This window comes from Mesoplodon bidens (assembly GCF_964165515.1).
Source record: "Mesoplodon bidens genome assembly, chromosome: 15".
NCBI lineage: Eukaryota > Metazoa > Chordata > Mammalia > Artiodactyla > Ziphiidae > Mesoplodon > Mesoplodon bidens.
This window is the reverse complement of record NC_138171.1, coordinates 42,304,809-42,326,266: the sequence shown is the minus strand read 5'-3', so window position 1 is coordinate 42,326,266 and position 21,458 is coordinate 42,304,809. Positions and strand designations below refer to the sequence as shown.

Genomic DNA, 21,458 nt, shown 5'->3' with positions numbered 1-21,458 from the left:
CTAACTGCCAGTCCCTTACTGAATCTTGGTCTCCCCTGTTATCTAGGGCTTGGTTCTCCTCTCAAACTCTTCCTTTCCAGTGCCTTTCTCCTGCCTCTTACATAGACTGTAACAGGATATCAAAATGGCACTCTTAAGTCTCTATTTTACTTTCTTTTATTAAAAAATTTAAAAAATTTTTATTATGTTTTTTTGGATGTGCCACGTGGCATGTGGTATCTTAGTTCCCCGACCAGAGATCCAACCCATGCCCCCTGCATTGGGAACGTGAAATCTTAACCACTGGACCACCAAGGAAGTCCCATAAGTCTCAATTTTAGGCTCTAACTCACAGGAACAGTGAAAAAAGCGCCAAGTCTCCCAAGAGCCCATTGTTCTTCCCTACCTTGATGTGTTAGTTAGCTCGGGCTGCCGTAATAAAACGGCATAGACTGGGTGGCTTAAACAACAGAACTGTATTCCTCTCAGTTCCAGGGGCTGGAAATCCAAGACTAAGGTCCTGACAGGGTTGGTTTCTGGTGGGAGCTCACTCTTTGGCTTGCAGATGGCCACCCTCTCGCTGTGTCCTCACATGGTCTTTCCTCTGTGCTTGCACTCCTGGTGTCTCTTCCGCTCCTTATAAGGACACCAGTCCTATTGGATTAGGGCCCCACCCTTATGACCTCATTTAACCTTAATTACCTCCTTCAAGTCTTTGTCTCCAAATACAGTCACACTTGGTGGTGGTGGGGGTAGTTAGGGCTTCAGCCGATGAATCTAGGCATAGTTCAGTCCCTAACACTTTATGAGAGGTTGAAGCATTAGGCAAAAGAATTTCACTGGATGGTGTTGGTGGTGGGTGATGCTCTTACTCCCCACTTGGACCCTTTCCACTGACTCTGCATCGAGGACCAGCAGTGCTTATCTCGTCCTGTTCTCTTCCCATAGGAACACTCGATCCAGCGTGAAGGAAGGGTGGTTGCTGCTCCAGCCACCTTCCATCCTTCCTGGGGGCCCCACGTTGTTCAGGGTGCTCACCTCATCTCCCCTTTCAGCTCGTTAGAACCTTCCCTCCCTTGAGGGCTCACTGCCGAGCCACTGAGAATTTCCTAATTGGAGCCTTTGCTCCCAGCTTGGTGCAGCCCTAGCTCGGTGCTTCTAGGTAAGTCCCAGCTCCCACTTGATTCTGTCCCAGGTTTCGGACCGCAACCTCCTGGAAGTAAGCCTGTGTCTATTCGTCTCTTTCTTGCCCCCACCGTACATCGCCCGCTCCTTTGTAGGCATGCTTTTGGAATTGAGTCAGTTGATTTGAACGGAGTCTCAGGCAGACATTTCTTCTTCCTCCTAATCTGTCTCCTCATTACCCTTCTGAGCCCATCATTTTTTCTGTATATGCCTTTCCTTCCTTTTATTTTGCTGTGATTTTTACTGTTATTTTACCTCTTGGTGAAAGTTTCAGCTGGTTGGTCTTAACGAATGTTGTGCAGTCCTAGCCCTCCCTCGGCTTCCTGCCCTCGTTCAAGTTCATTACTCTGACTTACATAGCAGTGGGAAGCAATCAGACACAGTCCCGGGCAGGTTAGCTTCCCGCGTGTCTTGCTAAGCGGATCATGATATTTGGAGGCTTGTGGAGGGGGACTAAGGCCCTGTAGGCGTGAATTTCATTCTTTCACTCGGCACTTACTTGCCTGTTCAAGATTCGTAAAACAATTTAACCAAATAAAGTTTTTGCATTCAGAATCCACTGCATTCTGTGAAAGGTTGGGGAGTCTGGGAAGATACCCATTTTGTTTTTAGGGGACTGTGAATCCAGAAGCCAGCCTCATGTCATGCTGCTAGGCCTGCACAGGCCTCATTCGTCAGACCAATTCTTTTGGTGGAAGAGGATGCCTGGAGGGTTGTATGTGAGAGACCTGGGTCCTCAAAGTATTGACCATCCAAGGAGAATTACTGAGACCCTCACTGCAGGCAGAATGGCAGTTTGGGGAACAAATAGCTTTCAGGCAGTGGTCATTTGCATTAATGCCCCTAAAGGCCATCCTCCCAAATTCCTACTAAATTTCTTCCCAAAGGCCCAGATAGGAAAGCATATTAAACTCTCAAACTTGGAAGAGAGATATGAACCTGGGCTAGGAATGATGCTGGGGCCTCTGGCACAGAGGGAGGCTTTGCTACATGGGGTTAGCATCAGGGGTTCCAAGCTGATCCCTTTGCTGATGCCTACTAGCTGCCCAGCCTTGACCTAGTTCCTTTTAACCTCTTCTTGCCAAAATTTTCTCAAGGGCAAAATGTGGAAGGGTGGAACCTATTCATAGTGTTGGGATAGAATCCAACAATAATATATGTAAGGCCTTGAGTTCAGTGTCTGGCATATCGCAAATGTTAAATCAGTATTTCCTATTACTTATCGTCATTCTTTTAAATGCTTAAGAAAGACCTCCAGCAGCTGACCCGAGACCCAAAAGAGCAACTTAGATTTCAGTTTGCCTCTGTGTGCCAGGCAGCCTTTGCACTCCCCAGCCAGGGAACGCTGGGATCAGAGGGAACAGTGTTCTGACAGACGACACATCGCCCGGCCTCCTGAGAGACAGCGAAAGCACAGGCAGACTGCTGGGTTTGGAATCCCAGCTCTGCTCCCCTGTGTGAGCTTCTGCAAGTGACTGAACCTCTCTGTGCTTCAGTTTTCTCATCTGTAAAATGGGCCGCTGGCAGCCTTAAATGAACTAGGGTGTGGCGATTTCTTTAAATGATGCCACGGCATGGTGACTGCTCAGTATGTTAGATGTCAAGATCATCATCAGACTTCCCAGACCTTGCCTCGGCCTGGGGCTGGTTTCTGTTCAAGGGACTTAGGGAGAAACTGCTCTCTGAGATTGTATTCTTCTCAGGTCTCCTGGAATGGATGCAGGGAGAGGGTGGGCACATGGGGGCCAGACTTCTGGGAACAGCATTGATAGCTTGTGGGGTGTTGCCAGTCCTAGTTGTCCTGCAAACTAGGATCTGCTGAAGGCAGCTTTTCCTCAGTCTAAATCTGAATAGAACCTTGTACTGCTGGCAGGTCTGAGGTCGAGCTGTGTATGTGAAAGGAGGAGTCTTTGTGTACTGAAGGTCTGCAGAAAATGTGCAATGTACACACATACTCAGGAGCCAGAGCTGAGAAGATGCCGAGAGAGAGAGAGAGAGATAGGTGAGGGGGCCCCACCCTGATTATTTCTCCAACTATGGGCCTGCAGGAATCTCCCTTGGCTCAATGATATTTTTAAAAAATGGGGGGGGCTTCCCTGGTGGCGCAGTGGTTGAGAGTCCGCCTGCCGATGCAGGGGATGCAGGTTCGTGCCCTGGTTCGGGAAGATCCCACATGCCGCGGAGCGGCTGGGCCCGTGAGCCATGGCCGCTGAGCCTGCGCGTCCGGAGCCTGTGCTCCGCAACGGGAGAGGCCACAACAGTGAGAGGCCCGCGTACCACAAAAAAAAAAAAAAAGAAACTTGTTTCCCTAGTTGCCCTAAGCCCATGGCATTTTATTATAATTTCACAGATATACTGTATGTATATCTGTTTATACACTGTGACGTTAGAAGGGCCACAAACCATAATATCTAAGTTATTTTTGGTCCCCTAAGCATCACTTTCCATCTCACGGAAGGTGATGCTCTCTCTCTTGAGAATGCACCCTCTGGCCTGAGATTTTTGGCCATCCAGAACCAGCTTTGACTAGTGGGAGTGGCTTGGGGTGAGCTGGGGGTTAGTGCATGTATATAACAAGTGTGGTGGTCCGAGCCTCATGGTTCTCGCTCAGTATGAATGCCAGCAAGACTGGGCCATTCTCATCTTCCTCCAGCTTCCAACTTTCCACTTTCACAAATACTGGATGACTTATCTTTGGGCAAACATCTTGGTCTGCATTTAAGTTCATTTCCTTGCTTTGTCTTTTTCTTTAAAAGTGAAGTTGTTAGGTCCAAAAGAACCAGAATGTTACAGCATCTTGAATACTGCTAGTCAATATCTGGGTGAATATCCCCAGAGATGCGTCAGAGAGTCCATCTCTTATCTGCATCTCTGCCAGCACTGAGCAGTATTCTTTTTATAAGTATGTGCTGATTTGAAAGGCAAGATGCTAACTCATTGTCTCTTGAATTAGCCATCTTATGATGACCAGCCAAGGTGAAATTTTGGATCCTTTCATCTTGCTGACAGGTGAGAGATACATCAGTTTCCTCTCAGTCGTCCATCCTACTGATGTGTCATGCTTCCCCTGTCCTCTGGGAAGTTTTATCTACACTGGGATCTGTTCCTGGACTGTCTGTTCTGAATTATTGACGTCTTGATGATGACGTCTGCTTGACTTTTGAAAATAGGTTTCCAATGAAGGCTCTTGGAAGGCGATTGCACTCCAGGAGTGGATTTATGTGTCTGCACTTTGGCAAACATGTATGCAGACACCTGGACTGTCCTCCCTGCCTGGGGCCAAGATGTGGTGAGCTCTTGGTGGAGACACCCTCCTGAGCCATCCCAAGGGTGCAGAATGCCACACTGATGAGTCATTGAGGCTCAGACAATACTCTGAAGGTCTAATTTTGTCTAATTTGGCTCAAGTTCACCTTTGGTCAGTGTCAGCTCTAGTATGAAAGATCCAATGCATGCTGAACTGAGCAAAGGAAAAACAAACAAGCAAGAGATGTCATTCATTCTCTAAGTGCATATTGAGTGCCTACCATGGTGTCAGATATAAAGAAGTTTCAGACTGGGTCCCTGGCCTTGCAGAGCTCACAATCCAGGTGGGAGATAGGTGTGCAAATTAGTGGCTGAGATAGAGGGTGATCTGTTCTAAATAGATGCACACTAAATTAGTAGAAGGGACAGAAGAAAGTGCCCAACTCTGTCTAGTGAGATGAGGAAGGGTCAGGAGAAATACAAAAAGAGCACAGGATATTTAAGCTCCATTGTATAGAACAAGTTAGAGATCACCAGGGAGACAAATGGGGAAGGGCATCCTGGATAGAGGGAACAGAATGTACAGAGGTATGGAACTCTGAAAGAGCATGGCATTTTGTGCAGAGGTGAGAAGCAAAGTGTGTCAAAAGGAATAGTGGGACTTGAATACCATACTGAGGTGGTTTCCTTATTTTTGGTCAAAGATGCCTTTGAAGTTTATAAAGCATGGTCAGATATGCTTTGGGGGAAAAAGCACGGTCACATATGCTTTGGGGAAGTAAACTCAACTGTCTGGAAGAGAGTGTGGAGGTGAGAGTATGAGGGCAAAAGCCATTCTACTAGTAACATTGTAATTATAACTAGGAACATTCATTCTTGGAAGCATTTTCCCACCACAGTCATTTTGGAAATGGACTAGCAATTGTATTAACAAAAAAGGTAGAGCAGCCACAGATATTTAAGAAGTGAAATCAGTAAGACTTGATGACTAAATTTATGTGTGATTGACAAGGATGAAGGAAGAGATAGGGATGAAGATGTGATTTCTCTCCTGTACAGCTGGGCAATTTGGGGTCCAGGTACAGCAGGTGTGAAGTTGTGGCCATTTAAGTGGGAAGTGTTGGTTGGGCATTTAGACACAAATACTGACAAATGATTAGGAATATGTGGTATTAGAGGTGCTAACGGTTGCCAATTTCTTGTATTTCTTTTGGTATTTTAAGAATGAAGCCCAATTTTCAGAAATGGTTTCAGCTCTTCATTGATTGAGCTCATGCCATGGAGAAAAGCATGGAGATGTTTATTTCATTGGGTACAGTAGGTCAATTTCAGCTACTTTTCAACTCGTATTTATATCTTCTCCTTCCAGGGGACGGTCAGGTGGATTTTGATGAATTCATGACAATTCTTGGCCCCAAACTGGTGTCTTCAGAAGGTCGTGATGGTTTTCTTGGGAACACAATAGACAGCATATTCTGGCAGGTGAGTAAGAATTTTTTGAAAAATTAAGTTTGACAGTAAACGCGTCTGGGACTAACATTTGACTGTGAATTCTTCAGCTTCTGTTCAGCACATGAAGCTCCCTTCTGGGCTTGAGTGACATACATTCCTTGAACTGGACATCTAAGTTGAGATCCATACTAGGCCCTCTGAACAAAGAATTAAAACTATACTCATTTAAGGCTTGGAAGAGTGAAATATCTCCCTATTTTCCCTTATATCAAAAATAGTTTTACATTTTGGAGAAATGAGATTCCTCCACTTCTGATTCACAAAAGACTTTTTCCTGGGGACACTTAGAAAGGACATATTGGTATTACCTGAGCCTACTCTGTCCCTGGTTCCAGCAGATCCTTGCTGGGAGGATGGCATGGTTGCCTTGTGTGTTTGGACTCTAGCAATGCTCTTAATAGGACAGAATGGTTTTATCTAAAAATTTGCATTTGATGCTTCTCAATTTGCTTCTATTTCTATCTTGTAAAATCTCTTAGGAAATTCCAAATAATACCTTCAAATTATTAATTGTGCTATAAATCATTTCTCTATATTAGTTGTTTAGTCTTAAAATGTGACTCTTATTTTGTGACTATGGAATTTGGGGAATGACTCATCAATAATTATTTTAAAAAATTAGGGACTCCCCTGGTGGTCCAGTGGTTAGGACTCTGTGCTTCCACTGCAGGGGGCACGGGTTCAATCCCTGGTCAGGGAAGTGTGATCACACATGCTGCGCAGCGTAGCCAAAAAAAAGAAAAAAGAAAAAAAAATCGAGTTAATTTGTCAAGTTAAATTGAATTATTGTTTAAACATGTAAAATACCATTCAAACATGGTGTGGTTTCTTTAATTTCTTGATGTGTTTTTTTCCTTAACCAAAGATAATTCTCTGTATCTCTAGATAAGGATTGCAGTTGACATGTATCTCTAGTCTTATTCTGCTACCCATCTTACATATAACCAACAAGTACTTAGTAAGAACTTGTTACTGGCCTTGTAGTCTAACAGTCACTATGGGTTTTACAAAAGATGCTTAAGACACAGCCCTGGCTATTTAAGAATTTGGTTGGGGAAACACAACTAAGAGAGAAAACAAAGAGTAATTGTTTGGCTTGATGGTTACTAGACTGTAATCTCCTTGCAGCCAGGGACTTCATTGTTGTGGTGCCCTCAGCAGTTAGCCCATGTACTCAGCAGACCCTCAATAACTTTTTTTTAAATAAAATGAATAGAAGTTCAAGAAAGGAGACACATGTCGTCTTGAGAGGTCAGATAAGGCTTCAGGAAGTGGGGGTACTTGCTTCAAACCTTGAAATAAGTGGGGGATTAAGTAAGAAAAGAAAGAAAAGAGAGCATCCCCAGCCTGTCACAATGAGAGTTTGAAAAAAGGTGGAGGCAATGAGCACAGGAAAGTCATTGACCATGAGGAAGATACGGTTGAAAGGGAAAGAGCTCAGGACCCACTGGCAGAGTGGATTTAGAGCCTGAGGAAAGAAGGGTTGAGATGACGGACTCCAAGTTTCCCAACTGGCTACTACTGCCAGGAATACGATCATGGAGAAAAGACGTCTTTGTGGAGTTGAATTCTAAATTGGACACGTTGAGGGTCAGTCACCAAGGAAAGCCTATGCACCGCTGAAATCAAGGATGGATCATGGGCGAGAGGCCAGGGCTGGGAACCCAGATTTGGAATTCATCAGAGCTAGTGGGTGAAATTAGAGTCAAGGATGAGCTCAACAAGGGAAGTCATATACCTGAAGATGACCAGAGAGACAGGACCTGGTCCTGGAGGATATCCAGGGCAGGGGAGAGTGAGACATGGCGTCTGACCTCCACACTGCTGATACCCATCAGGAGAACATCATCATCTCCCTGTGGTTGAGATCAGCCCTGACTCTCCCTAGAGAAGGACCTCCCTGACCCTACTGGCCACATTATCAGAATATTTCAGCGCTCAGGTAACCTTCTGATGTGGAAAGATAGACGGGTAGACTCTCCTGGCCAAAATCAAAAGTGAGCACGTAGTGGGACTTCCCTGGGGATCCAGTGGTTAAGACTGCGTGCTTCCAATACAGGGGGCAGGGGTTCGATACCTGGTCAGGGAACTAAAATCCCACATGCCACACGGTGCAGCAAAAAAAAAAAAAAAAAAAAGTGAGCATATAGTTAACAAGACAGAGAAACATTATTTCCCACCTGGCATCTTGCAGCCCATACAGATGTACTCTGTTTGGACATCTGGGAGTTGCTTCTCTTCTCGGTTTCTCTTCTTCCCTGTGCTCCTGTATTGCCCCCTCTGAATGCTTTCTACCCTTTGCCTCTGCCTTCAGGACCCACTCTAGCCTAGAAGGATGCTGCAAGCCCTTCCAGGCTCTAAGCATTCTTCCTGGCCCCGATCCTGAAGGGAAGGGAGCTGCAGGTACTTAATTATATCTTAAGTGGAGGCCTCACATCTGCCAGATTCTTCCCAGTAGAGCATCTACATGAGGAAATATTTCTTTTATAATATATTGATTGTCTCATGCATAATTGGGACATGCTACTATGCTCATGAAGTCTCTGTGGTTTTGCCTTACCAAAGACCCTCCCCCTCACCCAGGATGATAAATGGGATGGGAAAAAGAGAATAAAAGGGGAAAATTCAATTCTGAAATATCTAAATGAATGTGGGACCGTGTGGACTGGTGTCTGTGACTTCCTCTCCTGCTGTTGCTCACCCAGCTCAGACTTTGACGACTAGCAAAGGAGAAAGACCATCAACCCATTCTTGATAGTCAGCCTCCTCTGCTGCCTGCCCCCCACCCCGTCTGCCCATTCAGTGACAGTGTGAGAAAACTGTACTCAGAACATCCAGAGCATCTGGTCCTTCCTGGAAAAAAAGCTCATATCCCCAGCACTTGAGTGATTTTTCAGGTTTAAAAGAAAGCTCTATGTGTGCACAGGTGTATGTGTGCATGTGCATCTGTGTACACGTGAGTGTTTATTTTGCTGCTGTGGTTTAAGATGGTCTAGAAGAGGAGCAGAAGAAAGGCAGCTTTCTGCCTCTGAACTTCCAGGCAGGAGATTTTGATATCAGGAGTTACTGATATTCTAGAAAGGAGAAGACCATCCATTTGAGACACTGACAAGGCTTCCTGTGAGGGACAAAATCAGTTTCCTGTGGAAACAGACATGATGGTACACTTGGAAGGCCATATTAGTGATCTATTGCTGCATAATATATTACACCAAAAGCTAGTGACATAAAACAGTAAGTATTTACTAGCTAACTTTCTGTGGGTCAGGAATTCAATAGCAGCTTACCTGGGTGGTTCTGGTTCAGGGTCTCTGATGAGGTTGCCGTCAAAATGCTGGTTGGGACTGTGATCATCTGAAGGCTTGACTCGGGCTGGAGAATGTGCTCTCAGGTGCTTGCTCATGTGGCTGGCAAGGTGATGCTGGCCGTTGGCAGGAGGCCTCAGGACCTCTCCGTGGTGCTGCTTGAGTGTCCTCGTGACATGACAGCTGGCTTCCAGAAAAACAAATGAGTCAAGAGAGTACGAGGCAGAAGCTGTCATGTCTTTTATGACCTAGCACTGGAAGTCAAACTCCATCATTTCTGCAATATCCTATTGGTTACACAGGTCATCCCCATTCAGTGGGGAGAGGACCACCTCCCAGTGATTACCGGGAGGCAGGGGTCATTGGGGACCACCTTGGAGACTGGCTACCACAAAGGGGGATGATTCTGTAATTGGACTTCAACTTCTGCCCCGACATTGCTGCCACAGCCTTTCATTTTCCCTAGGCTTTGGTTTCTTCCTACCTTAGAGGAAAACTGTGACCATGGCTGTTCTCTGTGTTCTGAGAAGTGATCCCACCAGGCCCTAGGCTCACCTTGCTAATTAAATCGGCTCTCAGTGCTCGCTCCTTCCTGGCATGCTAGCCTACAGTGCCAAGGGTAAAATAAAATAAAATGGGATTCTGCAAAGACAGCTATTTATCGGTTGGTGCTCATCCCAAAAGTTTTGAGCCTCTGGCTCTTTGTGAGAAATTGGTATCAGTGAGGGTGGAATGTAATTGGCTATTAATGCAGCCTCCTTTCCAAAGAGGCTGGTCTGAGGGCTACGACTCAGAGTCTCCATCCTTCCAGGATACTCAGTCCTCTGGGTGTGAGGCTCACAGCTTTCTTGGTAGCCAGTTCAGAACCTCTCTCTTATGTAGAAAATAATAATAACTTGTGAAATTCTTATTGTCTTCTTTCCCTTCACTCATCAAAGTCCTGTGTGTTGGCTGTTACTGCTGTGATGTAGTTGAGCAGGGCCTGTGAAATTATTTTTGAAATCAGCCTTAAGACTTGGTATATGTTAATGGTAGAGAGGAGGGGAGGGAGGGGCTGAGGGGGCCAGGCTCAGGATGGGCGGGGAGGGCTTTCATGCTCATTGCTTCAGGTCCATTGCAATCGCAGGGGAACAGGGTCCTCAAAGTCACTTTGTTCCGCCAGTCACTCGCACCACACACCATGAGGCCACCTGTGCCCAAGAATGTGTCTTTAATGCAACAAATGCTCCCGGGTGGTGGAGCATCTGCATCTCAGGTTCACCTGAGACCCCACGGCAACCCTTCATCTTTTCTCCTCCTTGACCTCCAGCGCTGTGCTAGCTGGGTTCCGCCGTGAGCTTGCACACAGCACACAATGGCAAAGGAAATGACAAGCATCACGGGAGATCATGCAGCTCTACTGATCTATCCTAGGTCCAGCCAATACTTCCATTAAACTCTTCTCCCTCTGAAGAGAGAGATGAGTCCTGCCCTTAGCTAGGAGAGGAGCCAGTGGTGTCGGCTTCTTGACTCACATTTTTATCTTATTCACAATCCAACTTCATTCATTGAGACTTGACTCAGAGTTTCTGACTTAAGAAATGAAATATTAATATTTAAGCAAATGGGTCTGTTCACTGGATGGTGCTGGATGTGTGGGAACGGATCTGGGGCTGGAGATCAAGAACTAAGAAACTCACAGGGCTGCCTGGTCTTTGTGCTCCAGAGTACCCTTCGCTTGCCCGTATGCAAGCAGGTCGTTATCATAGCTAGTTTATCTCACAGCTATGTGCAATGTCCAAGACACTGAAAGTTATCCTAACATAAAAGTGCCTGAGGGCTTCCCTAGTGGTGCAGTGGCTGAGAGTCCGCCTGCCGATGCAGGGGACACGGGTTTGTGCCCCAGTCTGGGAAGATCCCACATGCCGCGGAGCGGCTGGGCCCGTGAGCCATGGCTGCTGAGCCTGCACGTCCGGAGCCTGTGCTCCGCAACGGGAGAGGCCACAGCAGTGAGAGGCCCGCGTACCACAAAAAAAAAAAAAAGTGCCTGGGGTACCCGTCCCCAGATTTGGTCCAGATCAAGGCCTGCTTGCCACCCTGACTTCACCCACAGGCCCGCTCAGCATCCTTTCCAGCTGTCCATTCCTGCCCCACTGGTGGGATAAGACACAGCTGGGGAAATACAATACCTGCAGCTGCTCCCCAGGTACCTCTCCATGCTTGGCTTCTGTCCCTCCATCCCAAATTCTTACTCTGGCCTCATGTCTTTTCGGGTTTCCATTTCTGGTTTGGTCCTAGACTCTTGATCTCTGTTCCATGCTCTGATCCAGAGGCCAATCCTCCCCAGCCCAGGTCCCAGGCTTTAGCTTGGGACATTTCATGCGCTGGTTCCAGGGCCATGGCTGAGATGCACAGGGAGCTCAGTTTAAAATTCTTGACTCGGGACTTCCCAGGCAGTCCAGTAGTTAAGACTTCACCTTCCAATGCAGGGGGTGCAGTTTCGATCCCTGGTTGGGGAGCTAAGATCCCACATGCCTCAGGGCCAAAAAACCAAAACATAAAACAGAAGCAATATTGTAACAGATTCAATAAAGACTTTTTAAAAATGGTCCATATCAAAAAAAAATCTGTAAATTTCTTGACTCAGTTCAGAATACTTGACATTCCATGTTCACAACACAGGAAAGAAACATTACACAAAGCTCCGGGTACAGTATGATCCCAAATCTGTTATGCATAAAAGAACTGGAAAGAAATATATCAAAACATTGACAGTGATGTTTCATGTGATAGGATGATGAGTGATCACATCCTTCTGTATTTTTCAAAAGCTTGACAACAGGCATGCATTAGTTCTATAATCAGAAAAAGAAAATTAAAGGGAAGAAAATATAGTCCCCAGCTAGTCAAATATTTATTGAATACCTACAGTGTTTTCATCTGTGAAACTGTAGATTACCTGTCCCATGAGGTCGACTGTGGATAAAATTTGCAGGGAAAGCAAATGAAACAGAAGAAATCATATTCATTCATATAAGGTATTTGTTGCACGGGGCCAAGACCTAGAAAATTCCAGGACTTTGACTTTTGTTCTTTGAAGGATACCTTGCATTCTAGCAGGCAGAGTCTCTCCTCACATCCAATCTGGCACCAACAGGATGGTCCTCCCCCCAGTATTTTGTCAACGTCCCACTCCGTCAGAGTTTGCTGTTCTTAATCATCTCATGGAAGCTAAATAGCTTTCAGCAGCCATGCGCATCACGAGGCCTGTTAGACTGACAGCGAACATTTGAATCCCCAAAGCGATTTTACTGCTTGTGAAATATGGAGCGTGGAAAACATTAGTGTCTCAAGGTGGGTCTCAAAGTGTGGTTCCTGAGCCGCATCAGCATCACCTGGGACTCGTTAGAAATGCAAATTCCTGGACCTCACCCCAGAAACACTGAACCGGAAACTCCAGGGTGGGGCCGGCTTCCGGGAGTTCAATACGCCCTCCAGGTGACTCTCATGCTCCCTCAAGTCTGAGAGCCGCTGAGGTTTCAGTGATCCTGGCATACAGGGCGGGCATCTGGTCAGGCTTACTGCTCAGACCTTGGTAATATGGGTTTTTCCTTCATTTATCCATATTCATAAGCGTCATTGGCCTTCAGTCTATATAACAGTATATGTTTCAACTGTTTTTAAAAGATGGAGGAATTACATGTCAACATATAACTAATTTTCTAAGCAGGAAATGCCTTTCTAAGCATTAAAGCAATGGAAGAATCATAAATAAAAACTGTTAAACTATTAAGTTGAAAGAATATTTCAAAAAGTAATAGGAAAAATACAGCAATTAATAGGCTAAGGTCCCCAGCTAGTCAAATATTTATTAATATAATATAATATAATATAATATAATATAATATAATATATATAATATATATATTATATATACATTATATATAATATGGGGACTATATATATCCCCATATGTGAAGAACATTTCTAAAAAATATGAAAACCTCTAGATATGGCAATAGAAAAATGGGATAAGGAATAACAGACAATTGATACTTTAAACAAACATACTAAAACAATTTTCAACCTCACTAGAAATCTAAGGAATATAAACTAAAATAGTAATTGGATAACAGTTTTCACCTATCACGTTGGAAAAGAATAAAACATATGATAATAGTACTGCCAAGAGTAAGATAAAATGGGCAAACTCGTATACTACTGGTAGAAATGTACATGGTAAAACTTTTCTGAAAACTATTTGGTGATACTTAGCTACAACTTTTCCAATGTTAAACCCTATAATTAAAAATAATTCTACATCTAAGACTCTGCATATGAAATTAGTCAGAGATGTAGAAAAATGCACTTACAAAGATAGAATATTGTACAATTATTTAAAATAATATTTTCACTTTACAGTCTAGCGACTTAATTTATAGTATAATTACATTGCTGTTCTACATCTATTATATATCCTTGTATATTCATACAGAGACAAAAACGGGAAAATGTAATAATTCTTTTCTTTTTAACATCTTTATTGGAGTATAATTGCTTTACATTGTTGTATTAGTTTCTGATGTATAACAAAGTGAATCAGCTATACGTATACATATATCCCCATATCCCCTCCCTCTTACGTCTCCTTCCCACCCTCCCTATCCCACCCCTCTAGGTGGACACAAAGCACCGAGGTGATCTCCCTGTGCTATACGGCTGCTTCCCACTAGCTATCTATTTTACATTTGATACTGTATATACCTCAAAGCCACTCTCTCACTTTATCCCAGCTTACCCTTCCCTCTCCCCGTGTCCTCAAGTCCATTCTCTATGTCTGCATCTTTATTCCTGTCCTGCCCCTAGGTCCTTCAGAACCTTTTTTTTTTTTTAGATTCCATATATATGTGTTAGCATACGGTATTTGTTTTTCTCTTTCTGACTTACTTCACTCTGTATGACAGACTCGAGGTCCATCCACCTCACTACAAATAACTCAATTTCATTTCCTTTTATGGGTGAGTAATATTCCATTGTATATATGTGCCACATCTTCTTTATCCATTCATCTGTCGATGGACACTTAGGTTGCTTCCATGTCCTGGCTACTGTAAATAGTGCTGCAATGAACACTGTGGTACATGACTCTTCTTGAATTATGGATTTCTCAGGGTATATGCCCAGTAGTGGGATTGCTGGGTCATATGGTAGTTCTATTTTTAGTTTTTTGAGGAACCTCCATACTGTTCTCCATAGTGGCTGTATCAATTTACATTCCCACCAACAGTGCAAGAGGTTTCCCTTTTCTCTGCACCCTCTCCAGCATTTGTTGTTTGTAGATTTTTTGATGATGGCCGTTCTGACTGGTGTGAGGTGATACCTCATTGTAGTTTTGATTTGCATTTCTCTAATGATTAGTGATGTTGAGCATCCTTTCATGTGTTTGTTGGCAATCTGTATATCTTCTTTGGAGAAATGTCTATTTAGGTCTTCTGCCCATTTTTGGATTGGGTTGTTTGTTTTATTGATATTGAGCTGCATGAGCTGCTTGTATACTTTGTAGATTAATCCTTTGTCAGTTGCTTCGTTTGCAAATATTTTCTCCCATTCTGAGGGTTGTCTTTTTGTCTTGTTTATGGTTTCCTTTGCTGTGCAAAAGCTTTTAAGTTTCATTAGGTCCCATTTGTTTATTTTTGTTTTTATTTTCATTTCTCTAGGAGGTGGGTCAAAAAGGATCTTGCTATGATTTATGTCATAGAGTGTTCTGCCTATGTTTTCCTCTAAGAGTTTTATAGTGTTTGGCCTTATATTTAGGTCTTTAATCCATTTTGAGTTTATTTTTGTGTATGGTGTTAGGAAGTGTTCTAATTTCATTCTTTTACATGTAGCTGTCCAGTGGGCAAATGTAATAATTCTGACGCTACTAATTATTATGGATTGGAATAAAGGTGAATGTAAATTTTCTTTGTCCTTGTATGTATTTTCCAAAATTTCTGCAATTTGGCCATAGGATCTATTCTGTTATTATTCAGCAAAGTTATCGAAATCTCAAATTAACAAAATCACATTGTAAAACAACTGTTTTCAGTGGCAAAAAACGTGATTGAATTTTCTAATACACTTGCCCACTGTAAATAAAGCACAAACTTTACATGAGAGTACACAAAAGCATCTAGTCAAAATGGCAACCACCAGCTGCCAGGAGGAAAGGAATTCAGGCTGAAGCCTCTGAGAGGCAGCCACCACCCAAATCAGCTAGGTGGCCCCTTGTTGTAGAAGCCACAGGATGCCCGCGGCCGGCTGCAGCCTCCCACTATATCAGTTACCTTATATCCATTCAGTATGCCGAAAACTTACCCTTTAGAAGAATGTCTGAATTGATTTCATAATCAGAAAAATAAATTGAAAGTAATTTTAAATATCATTTCTAAATAATTTCATGATGGGTCTGTGGCTGGGTTGGGTTGACAAGTTACCTAAGCCAAAAAGAGGAAAAAGGTACTGGTCATATTATCAGGAAAGTCCTGGCACCAGTAACTTAGTTCTTATGTCCAATGAAATCTTCCCAAGTTTTATGTAAAGTTATTTTCTTTTATTCAATCTACTTACCCTTAAGGATCTAACACACAGGGTTTATATGTAATATGTATATACTGTAGACCTCAGAAAAGCATACATTTTCATTAAAAGATACCTAAATGGGGACTGATTCTATCAATGGTAGAAGCTTGCATTCAAGTTCAGAGGGAGCAGAGAAAGGAACAAGGCAGGTGTTGAAGCCCATGGGGACCTCTTGCGGTCAGGCAGATGAATCCTCTAAAACCCACAAATGGCACCCAAAGGCAGGCTTCTGAAGGGGACAAGGGTCTCCTGTGCTTCAGGGGTGGTGTCCTGGTGGCACTTTTTTAAAAAAACCATTTTCTTGAGTTATGATTGACATATAAAAAGCTGTACATATTTAATGTACACAGCTCAAAGAGTTTGGGGATAACTATACACCTGTGAAATCATCACTACCATCAAGGCCATAAACATATCCATTTCCCCCTGAGGATTTCTCTTACCTTATTATTATTGTTGTTTTTGTTGTTATTTGTGTGTGGTAAGAACACTTAACATAAGATCTACCCTCTCAGCAAATTTTAAGTATACAATATTGTTAGCTATAGGCACTATGCCGTATAATAGATCTCCAGAACTTTTCTTATGTTGACCTGAAATAAACATACTGCCAGATATTTCTCCAGCAAAGGTGGGTTTATTTGGGATGAGGATCAGCAGAGAATTGTAATTCAGGGTCTGCAACCATGGTGAGCCACGTGCAAACCCCCCCCATGGCAAGGGAAGGAGACATTTTTATAGAGAGGAAAAGGAAGTTGGGAGGGCTATAGTAAACAAAGGGTCCAGGGCTTTTCTTGCCAGGAAATGAGTCTTCTTGGGCTCTGCTATCATCACAGGGCATGAGAGCTCCCCCTTCTGGTCTCCCAACTCTACTTAATTGAGGTTTCTGTTTAGTTTTTACAACTGAAACTTTGTACCCTTTGACCATCACCTCTCCACCTCTATTCCCAGCCGCTGGCAACCACCATACCACTGCCTGCTTCTATGAGTTTGACGAATTTAGATTCTACACATAAGTGATATCATACAGTATTTGCTAGACACACCTTCTGACCATGGCTCCAATGATCTTGATGCCACAGGACCGAGTTTCTGAGGTTCACAGATGCACCGGGGTGGCAGGGAGAAGTGATCACAGTAACTCTTCCATCTGGTCCAAGCTCCTGGCCCTCCCTTGGCTGTGCACTGAGCTGTAGACCCCATGCTTGCTTGTGGCAGTACCACTGTCTATTTTTATTTTTATTTTTACTATTGCAAATAGGATTTTTTCATTGCATGTTTCTAACCACTTTCTGCCAGTATAGTGGAAAGCAGTTTGGGGGATTCTGGCTTTTATCTTGCTTCCTTACTGAATTCACTCATGAGAGAATTAGCAAATTCTTATTACAGAATTAGAGATTTTCTTAGGTTCTCTATGTCTGCTGTGACTTTGTCCACAAATTGCAGTGATTTTGTTTCCTCCTTTCTGGCAGTGTCTATCTTAGTTCCATTTGTATTGACTGAAACCTGTTTATTAGTAATATACAAGAAGGGTGAAATGTGACATTAGGAAATTGACATCTTACTTACCAATAGTTTTTTAAATTGTGAATATATGATTGCTTTTACCAAATGTAAAATTATTAATCTCTAATAAGAGGATCATGTGATTATTCTTGTTTTCACTTACTGATATGATTTAATGATTACTAAATTCCCTAATTTACATTTGCTGTTATGGCAGGTCATTTTCTTAATATAATTTAAATTTCTAGTGTAAGTTAAAACTTTGATTTGCCATCAATTTTGATTTTTTTCATCTGTATTCATAAATAAAAGGAGCCTGTAGTTTGCACAAAATTATAAGTGTCATTGTCAGGTTTTGAAACATAGCTATTCTAGCATGATAAAATTAATTTGTCAACTTTCTTTTTGGTGATCTACAATAAATTCTACAGTATGGAATTTATTTATGACCTTAAATTTGAGCAGGTTAGTTCATAAAACTACCTTGATCTAGTGGTAGGGTTTTCGGTTTTGGTTTGGGGATATTTTTGTTTTTTTGAGGTATTTCTTTTTTGTGTGTGTGTGGTACGCGGGCCTCTCACTGTTGTGGCCTCTCCCGTTGCGGAGCACAGGCTCCGGACGCGCAGGCTCAGCAGACATGGCTCACGGGCCCAGCCGCTATGCGGCATGTGGGATCTTCCCGGACCGGGGCACGAACCCGTGTCCCCTGCACCGGCAGGCGGGCTCTCAACCACTGTGCCACCAGGGAAGCCCTTGAGGTATTTCTTAATGATAAGTTTTAATTATTCGTTACTCTACTTTGAAATTTTGTATTATCTTCAAGAAGTTTCCAATTTCTCAAAATTACTTAATTTATTAGCATTTACTTGTACATAGTATTGTTTAAAATTTTCTTTGCAAGTACTATTTTACCATCGTTATAGCCTCTCTTAATTGTAATTTTTGTTTTTCTCATTTTTTATTAATCTGATTTGCCAGAAATTTGTCTATTTTATTGATTTTTTGGAAAAAATGTACTCTTCAACTTAATTAACAATTCTTTTTTTTTTTCCTGTTTCCTATTCTGGTATTTTCAACTATGACCTTCACTTCCTTTTTCCTATTTTTTTGTTGTTATTATTTATAAACTTATGCATTAAATGACTATTTCACCTATTTTTGTCTTTTTTTATTCATGAAAGAATTCAGATGTGAATTTTCCTCTTAGTATAGCTTTATCACCATCCTGAGATTTTGATATGTAGTGTCTACCATTGGTCTGTAATTATATGGTCTGTAATTATAATTAATATCTTTCTTCACTCAATATTTATTTGGGATAATATTACTTCATACTATGTTTAAACATTTGTTATTAATTTATCATTTATTGCACTGTAGTCATAGAAGATCACTTATGTCATCGCTTCTTCATGCTATCTACTGTGTTCATTTACTGCATCTCAGTATGTGTTCAGTTTCTGCAAATGAAACATGGCAACTGAATACACTGCTTTCACAGTTTGTAGGAAATAAAACTATTGATATATGCCCCCTTTCCAGTAATAATTAAAATCTTGAATGTCCTGGTTTATTTTATATCTATTCAATCTGTCTTAGATTGATAGTATTAAGGTCTATCTGAATTCTGTTTCTGTCATGTTCTCTGTGTGTGTGTGTGTGTGTGTGTGTGTGTGTGTGTTATTGAAAGCCTCTATGGGCCAGCATGGATATAGTGGTGAACAAGAGACAAGTCTCTTGTTCTCATGGAATTTATATTCTAGTGTAGAGGGTAGGGGAGAGATAGACCTTAAAGCAACAGATAATAATAAATAAAATAAACTCAGGTAATATTAAGTTCTTTGAAGTACATAAAATAGGATGATATAATCGAGGGCAGTCAGGGTAGGTACTACACAGCTTTAAACAGAGTGTGAAGAGAAGACTGCTCTGAGGAGGTGATGTTTGAACTTACCCCTAACTCGTGAGGAAGGTCCAGCTGTGCAAGCTGTGGGGGAAGTGCTCACCACCGGGAGGCAACAGCAAATTCTAGGGCCCTGAGGAGGGAGAAGCTTGACTCCAGCTTGGTGGGCAAGTGGTTGGAGATGAGGTTGGAGATGCTGGGGTAGAGATCAGCTCTTGTGGGACACCATGGGCTCTGCGTTGGGATCTAGGTTCAGCGGAATGTGTTTGAGAGCAATCTAACAGTGGTGCAAACAGAATAGAAGCAGATATAAATCACTCTCACCAAGTTCTCTGCTGCCATCTGGTTCATTGTTCTGAAATCCTAGAGTGTTGCCCTATCCATGTGGTTTACGTCCATATCTGCGTTCCACCCATCAGAAAGCCAAGGAAGGGAAAGGGAGCACAAGTGTTTGAAGAAGTTGCACCCAGCACTTCTACTTATGTTCCCTTGGCCAGAAGTTAGTCACGTGTTTGACCAGAAGTTGGTTATGTTGCCACACCCAGCAGCAAGGCATGTTGGGAAATGTAGTCTTTCTTTTGGACAGCCATGTTCCCAGATTCTTAAATTGAGGGTTTTGTTGCTATTAATAGTGAATTGACACTTAGGGGAGAACGCTGTGTCTCAGGTCCCATCAAGACAAGGAGTTTGGATGTGATTTTATGTAGAAGCAGTACTACTTGGAGTATGTTAAGCAATGGAGTGGTATATTTTAACTTACATGCAAAAAACATCACTACTGCTGTGTGGAAGGAATATAGGGGGGAAGAATGGGGCTGGGGACTCAGGAAGTTATTTCACAAGTAGGAGAGACATGCTGATGGCTTACACTAGGGTGGGCGCAGCTGGGTAGTGAGAAGGGGGCAGGTACAGGCTTCGTGTATTTTGAGTCTGTTTTTTTGGTGGGTCCACATTTAAGATCATATGTACTCTTACTGATCCTCTTGGTGGGTTGATCCTTTTACTATTATGTAATATCCTCTTTGCCTCTAGTACTTTTCTTGCTCTTAAGTCTACTCTACTAGATATTAATATAGCCACTCCTGCTTCTTAAAATTAATATTTGTATGGTATACATTTTTCTATCCTACCTATGTTGTTAAATTTGTAGTAAGTTTTTTTTAAACAGCATACAATTGGGCTGTGTTTTTTATCTATTCTGTCAGCCTGTTTTTTGATTGATGTAATTTGACTATTTCTATTTAATTTTTGAAGTGTGTAAGTCTGCCCTTCTATTATTTGTTTTCTGTTTGTTTCCTCTTGGTTCTTGTTTTTTTGTCTTATCTTCCTGCAGGTTACTTGAACATTTTTAAGAATCCCATCTTGATTTAGTTATAGTTTTTTTTTTTTTTTTTTTTGGCAGTACGCAGCCCTCTCACTGTTGCGGCCTCTCCTGTTGCGGAGCACAGGCCTCGGACACCCAGGCCCAGCGGCCATGGCCCATGGGCCCAGCCGCTCTGCGGCACGTGGGATCCTCCCAGACTGGGGCACAAACCCGTGTCCCCTGCATCGGCAGGTGGACTCTCAACCACTGCGCCACCAGGGAAGCCCCTAGTTATAGTATTTTTGAATGTATCTCTTTGTATAGTTTTCATAGTGTTTGCTCTGGATATTACAGTATACATATGTGTCCTCAAAATCTACTTGTATCAAAATTTTGCCTCTTTGAGTGGAGTGTGAAAACAGCACTTGCATTTAGGTTCTTTTGCCTTCCCACTTTTAAATATCACTGCCTTGAGTGTCAGATGGTATTATAATTTTTGTCCCAATCATTCAATATTATTTATAAAACTCATGAGGAAAAGAATATTCTATTGTATGAACCCAGAATATTTTTATTCTTTCTGTTATTCCATCTTCCTTCTTGATTCTCCAAGATTCTTCATTTCATCATTTCTTTTTTAGTCTGAAGAACTTCCTTTAGACAGTTTTTAAGGATAAATTTGATAATGACAAATTCTTTTAGCTTTTCTTCATCTGAGAATGTCTTGATTTCCCCTCATTCCTAAAGGATAATTTTGCCAGTTATATACTGCAGATGATAGTTTTTTGTTTTTTGTTTTTTCTTTCTCAGAACTTGAAAAATGTTATGCCACTTCCCTCTGGTCACCATGATTTCAGAGGAGCAATCTGTTGTGTTTGAATTGTTTTCCCACTGTAGGTAATGCATCATTTCTCTCTGG

General features: G+C 42.4%; 1 protein-coding gene across 1 annotated transcript in view; it reads left to right on the top strand.

The window, feature by feature from the left end:
• CALN1 (calneuron 1) overlaps nucleotides 1-21,458 on the top strand; it is a gene marked incomplete at both ends in the record, with an annotated part of 447,810 nt that overhangs the window by 279,434 nt on the left and 146,918 nt on the right. Inside the window, one exon of the mRNA XM_081255249.1 lies at nucleotides 5,780-5,892. Coding sequence (XP_081111375.1) covers nucleotides 5,780-5,892 — 113 coding nt within the window. The remainder of the gene's footprint in view (nucleotides 1-5,779; nucleotides 5,893-21,458) is intronic.